The sequence below is a fragment of the Anthonomus grandis genome, chromosome 13 (genome assembly GCF_022605725.1).
Source record: "Anthonomus grandis grandis chromosome 13, icAntGran1.3, whole genome shotgun sequence".
Taxonomy (NCBI): Eukaryota; Metazoa; Arthropoda; class Insecta; order Coleoptera; family Curculionidae; genus Anthonomus; species Anthonomus grandis.
In genome coordinates, this window is record NC_065558.1 from 19,839,194 (window position 1) to 19,852,722 (window position 13,529).

The window sequence follows — 13,529 nt, forward strand, 5'->3', positions numbered from 1 at the left end:
CCTAAATTGACCAGGAAACAGTGGGTAAAGTGCTTGAAAATTGGTGTTCCAGGATGACTTACTACCGAGGCAGCCGTGGCCAACATTTGAATGGCATCATTTTCCATAATTAATCGGAAGAAACACTGTATCAAATAAAGCAAAATTCGTAGAAAAAAAATCAACTTTTGTCTATTTAATAATCTAATCAAAATGGGACCAATAGATGGCCCACCCTATAAAAAACATCTGAGTGCCTGCTTCTTAGGATACTGAGCTGAGTCATCTATGAGCTGACAAAATTTCAGAATTTTATATATACCTAAATGTGAGCACCTCATACATTTTTTACATAACACAGCATACATTTCACAGTACATACAGTGCGGCTCTTAATTGTCCTCCCCTTTTATCTTTTGAATGAGTTTATATAAAAATTTGAAATTTGGCACACATCATTAGAAATCTAAATACTACTTTTTGGTTCCTAGCTCATTTCGCAAAACTTCAAAATGGCGGCAGGAAAAATAAAATTAAATAAAAATAGGGATCATGCATGGTCCTAGAGTATTAAGTCATTCCTTCGACTTTAGCAAAATTGCAGCCTTTCAAAATCTTATTTTTCGCATTTTTATTTTCTTTACTACACCTGTTCAAGTGTAATTTGTTTGTGGGTGCGTTGTTAGTTGCAGTATTTTTTGATTGTTCGTGTTTTTTTTTGTTTGTTGACATTGACAAGAAATACAAACTCTACAAACATCAACACACCTACAAACGATTTATCATCACATGACACCTCCCCCCCTTTCTTCTTATTTTTTTATTAAAATGGCGCCCCGCCGCCATTTTGAAGTTTTGCAAAATCAGCTAGATAGACCAAAAAGTAGGATTTAGGTTGCTAATGATGTCAACAAGGGCGTACCCAGGATTTCAGCTCGGGGAGGGGGCAGCTCATACCTGTTTCGAAAGACGGTCCGTCGGGTATATTAAAACAAAAAATAATGAAAATTGACTTTTATTAATTAGTTTGATTGACACAAAACAAAATATTATATATATAATAATCATAATATATATGTATATTAAATTAACAGTAATCTTCTCGGATTTGCCGAAAATTTGTCTATGACAGTCTTTTCAATAAACTTACTGCTTTCTTTGAAATAATTGCGATATACGCTCATCAGACTTGTAAGCCTTTCTTCACCCATGGTGATTCTAACCCACGTTTTAACTTTTCGCAGCGTAGTGAAGGACCGTTCTACGGTCGTCGTGGTGCATGGGATAGTGCTTAAAATAATCAATGCCTTTCTGACAGTAGGGTAAAAAATGTTGGCTTCGTTGAACAGATCAACTATTTCTATGTCCCTTAATTGATCATCTGATAAAGCCTTCTTCATCAAAGGTTCAGTTCTCTGGTGATATCCAGGTTATAAGCATCTTGGAATGATTCTGCGTTTTTGTGTAAGTCTGTAATGCTGGTTTTGGTCTTGATCATATAAAAGGGATGCAGCTTACTTAAAGCAAACCTCGGAGTATTTTCTTGGACTCGAATATTCAAAATCGTTTATCGATTTAACTTGCAGTGCGCTAACTACTGGTTCTAAAACTGCTGTTTGTAGAGCAATAATAAACACTGGTTTTGTAATGGTTGAATGCAACTGATATGCAGATTTTCTGGTGGCATAATTTCCCTCTACGTTTCTAGAGATTTCACAAGCTCTGGGAAATTTTGAGAAAACTTTCTGATTGATTTATATTTTTCGGACCATCTCGTCTCACGCAGTCGTGATAGGTTTGGAGCGTAGTTTCGATGTGTCGATTCTATTAAAAACATTATAACATCCTTTACAGTGGCGACAGTATTTATAATTTCTGGCACTGCGTTCGTATCATTCATAACAAGGTTGAGTTTGCCACTTGAACAATGAAAATATAAAGCTCGAGGATATTTTTTTCTCAAAATGGCTTGTACGTCACCCTCTTTCCCTGCCATTGTAGAACAGCCATCGAATGAAATTAATCAATTCGTTTTGTATTTTTGGCGATGTGTAAACTGCATTGCGACGGCACTTTTCCAGGTGACTCTTTAGTTTGTCGTCCCCTGAATTGATTCTCAACTTCAATAAATCTACTAAAACACCCTCATCTATTTGTTTTGCCCTAAGAGGCATATCATGTGTACCGCAAAATACTATACAAGAAATAATTGATGACAATATTTGTCTGTTTTCATGCGACTGCTTTTTGGTGTCCACTTTGAAGTTGGATGTCCACGGGAACATTTTCAAGAAAATTTTTTACAGCATTTGTCGCTGTTAGGTGAAGGTTGGTCATTGCATGCTTTTGGCAGTCTTCATGCATATTTTTGAACTTTATATATGATCCTAAAATTCCTCTGACAGTGCTGATGGACGAAGGGAACAAAACACAATGCTTATACACTATGGCGCATGAAATATTCACTCGTATTAAACTCCGAACTGAGTTGTATTGTATTCGTTGTCTCGTCGAACTGAATTGCCTTGCTATGCCTCACGATCCCGCTTATATATTCAAATATTCCTGCTCCCGAAATACGTAGAAAATACTCGACTCTCCACTCTATTTCCGTCCTTGTCTCACACTTCCTATCACTGCCTTTCCTTTCCAGCTAGAACGTTCTTCGTGGTATTGCTATTCAATAGAAGATGTCGCTATTGACCGTATAAATTGATGCTATTTCAGATTTCTCTTATTCTCTTTACTGGAAAAAGTACTGTCGTCCGTAACTAGATAGCGCTAGATGTTGTTTTTTCTTAATTATTATATTCGGCTTTAATCCTAGATTGCTCTGATTGTCTCGTCGGGAGCGGAAACTAGGAGATGCGACGGTTTCGCGGGAGATTCAAATTATATTGAGTCGCTAACAGTATTTTTGTGTCACGATATAAACCCACCCGATTTTCCTTTCGTAACTCGGTTCGAATAATAAAACACAGTTTATTATTAACACGACGGTAATTTTATTATACTGTTACAAATACGCCCGACAAAATAAAACCAATGTGTCTTCAACTAAATATGCTCAAAGACTAAAAAACGTAAAAACTGTTTAGAACAAGAAAACCGGTGAATCCCACTCAGCCAACGGCTAGAATTCTGAGAAAACCGTCTCTAAAAAAGTCTAAAAATAACACGGTTTCTTGTTACCCCGCAGAAAAAAAACAACCCTAGTAGACTATTAATATTACTAATATTACTATACATGGTGTTACTTAAAGGTATGTCATAATTTAAAAGGGACATTCCTGGACCGATTTTAAGTCGAAAAGTTTATATAAACATGCTTAATTTTTAAGATACAGGGTGTTAAAGATTTATTTTTTTTCGTTCTTAATAAATTTTTCAAATACGGTTTAAAATATTGAACTGAATTTTGGCACAGGATATTATGGCTTAAAAACACATTTTTTAGATGTTGACCTACTTTTTTTTAGCAACCAGTGGCGTAGCTTGATGAATTTTTAATACAATTTTACAAAAAAAATACTACGCCATTGACTTACGAAAAAAATTATGATTTTATCTTAATTATCAATCAATTATAAACAAAAAATTCCCCCATGACTTTTGCTGTAAATCTTACCGTTTGGGTGTAATCGTTAATTAAAAAAACGTCTTTTATGCATAAAATGCATCTTTAAAAATTATGGAAATAAATCAAGTTAGCTTTGCTCGTTGCCAGCAACTGTTTTTTTGTTATTGTAAACATTATGACACTGACATTAATGATTATTTTTGATTGTGTTAAGTTTTGATTTTATTTTTAGTTTACATTTAGGTTAGGCATTTTAGGTACATTTTTCAAATATTTATTTTCAAGCTATTTTTTACAAACTGGTGGACAAAAAGCAACAACAATTAAATACAATACATACATACATAATTTAGAACAAATGTTGGAAATGACTACCTCTTGCCTCTATGCAGGCTTCTGCTCTTCTTCTCATAGAATCACGAACTCTTTCGAAAATTCCAGGCGTGTTTCGTATAGTTTCACATCCGTCAATAATTGTATTTCTTAGTTCTTCTAATGTCACAATTGGTGTCTGATAAACCAATGTTTTTAGGTGCCCCCAAAAAAAAATCTAGACTATTTAAGTCAGGTGATCTAGGTGGCCAAAACTGTGGTCCTCCACGGCCTATCCATTTATTTCGGTAGACTCTATTTAAATGCTCACGAGCCAATATGCTAAAGTGGGCTGGAGCACCATCATGCATAAACCAAAGTTGTTGCCGTAACTGAAGAGGAACATCTTCGAGAAGTAAAGGCAAATCATTTTGGAGAAAATTACAATAATTCTGCCCGTTAAGGCATCCTGGTAAAAAAGATGGTCCAATTAAATGATCGGATACGTTTATTGAAAATTGTTCCTGAAAATGTGTCTCTGTAATCGCTTTCTGTAAGGGTTTTCTTGAGTCCAGTAATGATTGTTATGGAACTTGATTATTGCATTTTTGGATAAATTAGCTTCGTCCGTAAACAAGATGTTCGCACCAAATTGAGGATTTTGTGTTACTTTTTGGAGATACCATCTACAAAATTGCGTACGCGGTTCATAATCTCTAGGAAGCAATGCCTGAACCCTTTGTATGTGAAAAGGATATAACAAAGAATCTCTTAAAATTTCCCATACCGTCTTGTAGCAGATGTTCAATACCAAACCAATTTTTCGTGTACTTGTGGTCGGATCCTCTTCGACTGCATGTAGGACAGCCTCTTCAACTGCCGGTGTCCTAACTGTACGGGGCCTTCCCTCGGCAGAATTAGCCTTAAAACTCCCAGATTCAGCCAGACGACGATGAATGTTTATAAATATTCTTCTATCTGGGACAGCGCGATTAGGATACCTTTCTTGATACAAACGCCGCGCCTCCATAGCATTACTATTGGCAAGTCCATAAAGGAAATGCATTTGCGTCATTTCCAAATTAGAATAATCTGCCATTTTTTAACTAGTACAATTCACGTTTTAAGATCCAAAGGGTACTAAAAACAAACTGTCAAGAATAATCACTAACGCAAGTGTCATAATGTTTAAAACAACAAAAAACAATTTCTGGCAACGAGCAAAGCTAACTTCATTTATTTCCATAATTTTTAAAGATGCATTTTATGCATAAAAGACGTTTCTTTAATTAACGATTACAGCCAAACGGTAAGATTTACGGCAAAACTCATGGCAGAATATTTTGTTTATAACTGATTGATAATTAAGATAAAATAATAATTTTTTCGTAAATCAATGGCGTAGTATTTTTTTTGTAAAATTGTATTAAAAATTCATCATAGCTACGCCACAAAAAAAAAATTAAACTTTAACACCCTGTATCTTAAAAACTAAGCATTTTAGGACCCATGTTTATATGAACTTTTCGACTTAAAATCGGTCCAGGAATGTCCCTTTTAAATTATGACATAAATTTAAGTAACACCCTGTATATTATTTAGTCAATTCAACAGATTCGACTCATTGGCGTTCATTTATTTAAGTGCATTTCCACCAAGTATACTATATCGAATATTGTAGAATATTTCCCTCAATCTATTTTTAAAAAATTACTTTTACATAAAAATTCCACAAAACAATATTATCAGTATAGAATTATTCTTTTTGAAGTTTTACCTTGGTAAAGTAGTAATAGTATGTGATATCTTTTATTATAAATAATTAATTAGATACTGTATTTATTAAACTAATTAAAAAAATTGTGCATATCTAAGCACATTAAGTATTTTAGTTTTGTAAGTTGGGCTGGCGATTACATCATAAAATATTAACATGCGATTCAAGAACACTCTGTATTAGTAAAATGCATGAAATGTTAATTATAAGTTTCAAAAATAAAAAGTTGCCATATATTTTCAAGCAGATGTTAAACCCACATAGGAATCAAGAAGTGTTCTTCAACAACGCCGACGTTTAAAATTATAATATTTTTGCTATTTCCTCTTGAATACATTATTAGATTGTAGTATCAGAGATCTTAAACTAAAGTTATGTAACACTTTTCGCCTTTTAAATATTGGTACATAATATTGTGACAAATAATGTCAATTACATAACATTGTTTATTAGATTTTACAACGTGATCGGTCCAAGAATAATCCGTCCGAACAGCGAATACCATGCAGCAATTAGCATGCATGCGACCTCCGGACCTACCATTGTCACGGCTACTTTAGAGGGTCAATCGGAGTCCGGAATACCATTTTTGATGCAGTATAAGGACACCATACAACCTTATTCTAGTACCGTTGCTCGCTTCGAGGTAAAAATATTGAGTTTTATTGGTATAATTTTTTTCTAAAGGAAACAAATTTTAGGTAGGAGACATCGAGGATGGTTTGTACAAACTTCATGTTACTGGAATAAATGGCGTTGATTTTGACGCGGAATTTCCATTGGAATATGTGCAGAAGAGTTACTCTGTATTTATCCAGACGGATAGAGCAGTTTATAAGCCAGGTTCCACCATAATGTTTAGGATTATTGCGCTTAATCCGGCTCTGAAACCGGCTGCTGAAGTCAGGAATGAACTTCTTCATATTTATATTCAGGTAATATTATACAAGGGGGTAATTTAAAAATGGACGGCAGCCAGTTTCGGTAATATTATAATTTTTTTAAACACTTGGAGTTAACCCTTTAATATTTTTAAGCTTAGATAAAGCAAAAATAGTAAACTAATAAAATTAAATTAATCTGAATAGAAATTTGAATATTTATTAATCGCCTTTTAGTAAGTGCCACAAAACTACAATAAGTGGATAAGTATTTCACCACCATAGCACTACCATTTTTAAAATTCTAAATAATAATGATAATACAGTAAAATATAAAGGATTTTAATTTGTAAATGTTCCACCATATTTCGGGTCCTATAGAAAATTGGATCCGTTCTAGATCGTTCAAAAATACCATCTCTTTTTAGTACATACTTTTTAACATTTAAAAAAACTTTTGCCTGTCCCTTTCTTTAGACTTAGCTGTTATTCTTTTCCTCAAATCTGCAAAATCTTGAGTGTTCAGTGTTTCATCATTTATATAGAGCTCACTAGTTAGATTTTTCTCAGCGAGGAAAGGTCCAATAAAAGTATCCTGAAAAACACCACCCTCAATCTTTCTTGAATTTTTATTGTTTCAGTACCTATAATTTTGTTTGGTAATATACCTATTAAGAAAATCATACACTAAACATCACAATGAGTAAAATGTTCAGTTGGCGAAACTGACATAAAAGTTCTCCCAACTCGCCTTGTTATCAATAGGGAATAACGCATTCCTCTAGTAGAATTAACCAAAGTAAAAAAATTGGAGGAACCTATTTTTATTGTGTTATCTGTAAATTATTTAAAATATAGGTAAAATGCTATAATCTAACTCATCTAACTCTGTGTTACCGAAGTTATTAATAACGCTTATCTACAACATATTATTTATATTATTACATAACATAGTCTAAGTTGGCGCAACCTACAGTCATATCTGATATAATAGCACAAATATTGAAATTTGAGTAACATAATTATTCTTATTAAAACGTACTCTTTGTGCTGCATTAACCTAATCATCTAAGTTTCACAAAGTTTGTAACACATATAAGCAATAAATTAAAAGCAGCTTACTATCAGTTAAATAGTTGTCTAAAAATAACATACTTTCTTTATGATACCCTAATTTTATCATTATTTGATTACGCAGATGTGGTATGCTCCGATTCTATAACAAGATTTTGTTTAAAAAAATATAGAAATTTTAAAACACATGCATGAGATTCTCTTTGAATATTCCCAATAGACATCATATCACTCCAAATCTAATCTAAATAATAACAACATTTTAATCATGGAGAATAGAATAAAGTTTTATATGTACTGCTTTGTCTATAAGATATTCAAAATTGGGAAAGGGACTACATACAGGGTGTTCATTTGAAAACCACGGATTTATCGAAAACCACTGTTTAAAAAAAAACGCCGAAATACATCGAAAGGTTTGTCAAGGGCGACAACTTTCTAACCTAAAATTACTTCACCCCCTTTCACCCATTGCCCCACAGGGTCATCCCCTTAAAAATTTTAAATGGCAAGGAGTATCGAGTAATAGCTTGTTTAAAAGGTCTTTCGAAGTCTTTTATTTTGACGTTTGATTTTTTTAAATCGGTCGATTCGTTTTCGACAAAACTAGAAAAATCTTTGTTTATCTTAATTTGTTCAGATAGAAAACAAAAACATGAAAATATCAGTTTTTATTTCAATAAGTGTTCAAAATGTTGCCCGTTTTTGGCCAAGCAATGATATAGGCGATGTTCAAATTCCTGACGGACATTTTCAAAAACATGTTGTGGGATATCTTGGCAGCTGTCGATGATGCGTTGACGAAGTTCATCCAAACTTTCAGATTGGGGAGTAAAAACAATAGATTTCAAATGACCCCATAGAAAAAAGTCTAACGGCGTTATATCAGGAAATCTAGCAGGCCATTCTATAGGCCCCCTTCGCCCTATCCATTTATCTGGAAACGTCGTCTAGCGATTGCCGAACGGGAAAAACAAAGTAAGGAGGAGCGCCGTCTTGCTGGAAATATATTTCAGCCTCATCAAGAATAGGGTTTCCATCATCATCGATTTGGTTTTCAATGGATTCAGTGATAAGCGGATTGATGGTATTTTCCAACATATCAAAATGTCTTCATTTAAAAATTGATGATTGATTTAAAAAAACGACGCGAATAGAGGATCAAGCACTCTCTATAAAAATGGACGTTAGCAAACTTAATATAATCCTCATAAACATTCACTCTTTAAGACATAAAACAGACGAATTCCATCTTTTATTGGAAGAGCTAAACTTTCCACATATTGTTGCCGTAACAGAACATTGGTTAAAGACTGATGAGTCTGTATTTATTAAAAATTATACCACGTTAGCTAGATATAATAGAAGTAAATTATCTCATGGAGGTACTATGATAATGTCTTGAACTTAATAAGCAAATTAATTTTGTGTGCCGATCTTAATATTGACTTCTCCAGTGTATGTGCTGCTAAGGAATCCCTTTAGTCCATATTTGATTCATTTGGGATGGATATGGAGAGTTAATATTAACTCCTCAACCAGAATAACCAAAACTAGCTCTAGTATCATTGACTACGTCGTATCAACCTTTGATCCGGAACTCGTTGATTCAACTGTCTTTAACTCAGGTTTCTCTGATCATGAAGCAGTGTTAACTAAATTTTCTCTAAATCACAAAAATAAAAGAGACCCGCGCAAAATGTGCCGTATCTTTGGGGAAAAAAATTTCCTAAATTTCAAAAATCTATGTCTAAGAACGGACTGGAACGTCCTATCTGATGATTTTTCTCACTGATTCTTCACTGAGCTTTCTCGATTTATGAAGTCACTGTCTGATTTGGCATCCAACTCATTTCCTCTTAGACCCATCAAAATTAAACAAAAAAAACCCTGGTCTACTAAAGGCTTACGCTTGTCTTCTAATAATATACGCTCCTTATCAAGGCAGCCAAGGACCTCTATTACAATAAAATGATTTCTAATTCTGGAAATGTTGGTAAGAAGACTTGGTCTATTGTTAATGGGATAAGGCTTCTCCATCTATCACAATCCCCACTTCATCGGTTAACTTAAACAACTACTTTATAAGTGTAGCCAAAAATCTCATGAATACCGTAACTCCTTCCCACGATCCTCTCTCATATCTCGCTAATGAGAATTCACATAATTTCTTTCTTACACTTATAGCATTAGAAGAACTACGCAGCACAATAAAAGACATTAAAAACAAATCTTCATCAGCTGATGGTCTAACGCTCAAAATGTTTTCAAATCTCCCGGATATCACTTTAAACCATCTTACCAACTTGATTAATATGTCTCTTCAAATTGGAATCTTTCCAAGCTGTCCCTAAAACGGCAATTATTATTCCTTTACATAAAGGGGGCGAGAAGGATCAATGTTCGAACTACCGCCCAATTGCACTTCTCCCAACATTATCGAAGATTATTGAAAGACTGGTAAAGAAACGACTTTTATCCTTTTTGCTTAAATATAAAATTATAACTCCGCATCAGTTCGGATTTTTGAGTAACAAGTGCACCAATGACGCTATGTTGTCCCTCTTTAATAATATATGCTCCAGCCTAAACAGCCATCTCTCTACAGCAACAATTTTCTGTGATTTCTCTAAAGCTTTCGACTGTTTAAACCATAATGGATGGTTATGTAAACCATAACCATTCTAATTAATAAATTGCAGCACTATGGAATTAGAGGAACAACTCTCGATTGGTTCAAGTCATACCTGAACAACAGGAATCAGTTTGTTAGGGGTCAAACCTGAACAACAGGAATCAGTTTGCTAGGGGTGATTCGATGACGTCTTCGTGCAAGCCAGTAGAATGCGGGGTACCTCAGGGCTCAGTTCTAGGTCCTATTTTGTTTCCTCTATTTATAAATGATATTGCTAATCTGGACATAAATGGTAAAATTTGTCTCTTTGCGGACAATACTAGTTTTTCTTGGAGCAACTTAAATATGGTGGCTCTTCGTAGAACCATATCTCGTGACCTAGTCACCATTAAATCGTGGTGAGATTCAAATCTCTTGTGCCTTAACGTCTCAAAAACTAAAGTTTTATCATTTAGCGGTGCGTTGCAACCTTTTGTAATTAATAACAACAGAATGGAGGTCGTTGATTCCGTAAAGTTCTTGGAACTGATGGTAGACAACTCTTTAAAATGGGATATCCACATCGATTCCTTATCCAAAAAATTAAGTTCTGCATGTTTTGCTCTGAGATCAGTATCCAGGGAGCTAAGTTTGGCAACGGCTTTAATAGTTTATTATGCCCTGTTTGAGTCGCACCTCCGATATGCCCTTCCGTTTTGGGGTACGTGTGGTGCGACTTAATTTGAGCGCATATTTAAGCTACAAAAGAGAGCTATACGCTATTCATTAAAACTAAATTACAGAACTCACTGCCAGAAATATTTTTTAAAATTTAAAATACTAACTCTTCCTTCCTTATTTATATTTGAATCCGTCTGCCTAATCCGCAAGCACTTATCAGATATGTCAGAAAGGCCATTTCACAATTATCCTCTTGGAAACGCAGAGTACGATCTTTATCTACCAACCCCACGATCAGAACAAGTTAAACGATCTATTCTTTACAATGCAAAAAAAATGCACAATCATCTCCCATTTGAAATCAAATCAATAACAACTTTTACCAAATTTCGGAAAGCTCTGAAATCATACTTACTGGAGAGAGCCTTATACACAGTAAATGACTTTTTTTAATAATTAATGTTATGTAATTTTAAGCACGCGCTTCCTAAACACTGGTTAATTTGTTTATGTTGTTATGATAATGTACATAAATAATATTCGAATGATATGTAAACAAAATAGTAGTTTGCTAATAATGTTTTTGTAAACAGGTGCCTGCTTTTTTTGCCGACTTTGTATACAAGTGAATGTATATATATTTTATAGATTTTAAGGAAATGTGACCTCAAACAATTTATAAAATTGTTAAGTTTTTTGTATATTTTGTTGTATTTTTTATTTTTATATATTTGTATTTTTTGTTTTTTCTTTGTATATATTTTGTTTGTATGACTTATTTAAATAATAGCTTTGTCGACACACAAAATTTTAAATTTTATGATAATACAGCATTGATTGATACATTTCCGTTAATAAATAATGGCCCAATCACTTTATTTCCTAAAATGCCTGCCCATACATTATTTTTTTGAGGGTACTGGGAGAGTACTATGCCCTTCTACAAATGCATGAGGATTTTCATTGCTCCAATATCTACAGATATGCTTATGAACAAATCCATTTAGATAAAATGTGCATTCATCGCTGAAGCAGATATTCTTTATATAAATAGTATTATCAATAATCGCTTCAGTCATTTTTTCACAAAACTCAACTCACCTATCGAAATCGTCTTCGGTTAACTCTTGTAATATTTGCATTTTGAATGGATGAAATTTATGAAGTTTGGTAACTGTGTGAACAGAGCCTAATTAAATACCAGTGGCAGCAACAATTTTGCGTAATGAAGTATTAGGATTTATTCCAAAATGACCCAAAACTTCAACTTGAGCGGCTTCATCCAAAATTCGCCGATGATTCCGTCTTTTATTTGCAACAGATCCAGTTTCAGTAGACTTTGTAACAAGGTCCAAAACATACCTATGCGAAGTTATCTTCTCCGGATGTCTGGCGTTAAACGTGACCGCAGTTTGCCAAGCACATTGATTTTGGGCACCATAAATTAGAATAATTTCCACTCTTTTGGCTAGTGTGTAAACCAATTTGGAAGTAAAATCTTCAATTCAACAAATAAATTTTCACTATTCCAAGACTGTCACAAACGTAACTGATGGCAAAATAAATTCTTTATTTTCCTTAGCAACTATAAATAACTAAGCAGGTATAACAATAAATACAGTTCGCCCAGGATATCTGTGTTGATGAAAAGAATACGGAAAAAAATTCAGGTTTGATATTTAGTTTTTTTCACGTCTAATCTTCGGAATTGCTGTTTATGTTGGTAGTTTCCGTTTTAAATTATAAACGAATTGTAGATTTGGCAAACCCTAACGGGCAACATTTTAAACACTTATTGAAATAAAAACTGATATTTTCATGTTTTTGTTTTCTATCTGAACAAATTAAGATAAACAAAGATTTTTCTAATTTTCTCGAAAACGAATCGACCGATTTAAAAAAATCAAACGTCAAAATGAAAGACTTCGAAAGACCTTTTAAATAAGCTATTACTCGATACCCCTTGCCATTTAAAATTTTTAAGGGGATGATTCTGGGGGGCAGAGGGTGAAAGGGGGTGAAGTAATTTTAGATTAGAAAGTTGTCCCCCTTGACAAACCTTTTGAAGTATTTCGGCGTTCTTTTTTTTAAACAGTGGTTTTCGATAAATCCGTGGTGGGAAGTTTTCAAATGAACACCTTGTATGTTTCTCTGAAAAGAAAAAATAAATTTTAAAGTCTGATAATGATGAGTGAACTCATCGAAATGCACAACTCTTGACAAAAGGCAATTTGCACAACTCTTGGCACTTTCATTTGTAGAGAAAAGTCTTCCCGCCCTTCCCAACCCGCTATACTTCCATAGAACTTTTTTTTCTGAGCGATCTGTAAGAAGAGAAAGTTTCTATTCAACGGCATTTCAATGCACTGGATAGGGTTATGAATGTATTCGTTGAATAATCGCCTACACTGTTTTCTGCGTTTTCTGAGTTCGCACTCCTCCGATAAATATCGTTAGCTGACCAATATTTTTTCTGATAGTTTTTATGTTATTATTTAATCTTCTTTCTCATGGTGGTATTGCCTTTTGAATTCGGCAATTGGATTATTTCTTACCTTAGATCTTAACTCTTCATATTTTGATAATCGCACTGTAGAATATTAAGTGTAGTTATTCGAATGTTATAGCTGT

General features: G+C 33.8%; 1 protein-coding gene across 1 annotated transcript in view; it reads left to right on the top strand.

Moving 5' to 3' along the window:
• The window catches only part of LOC126743713 (CD109 antigen), a 56,842-nt gene that overhangs the window by 12,443 nt on the left and 30,870 nt on the right, over window positions 1–13,529 (top strand). Inside the window, exons 2-3 of the mRNA XM_050450927.1 lie at window positions 6,102–6,294; window positions 6,350–6,583. Coding sequence (XP_050306884.1) covers window positions 6,102–6,294; window positions 6,350–6,583 — 427 coding nt within the window. The remainder of the gene's footprint in view (window positions 1–6,101; window positions 6,295–6,349; window positions 6,584–13,529) is intronic.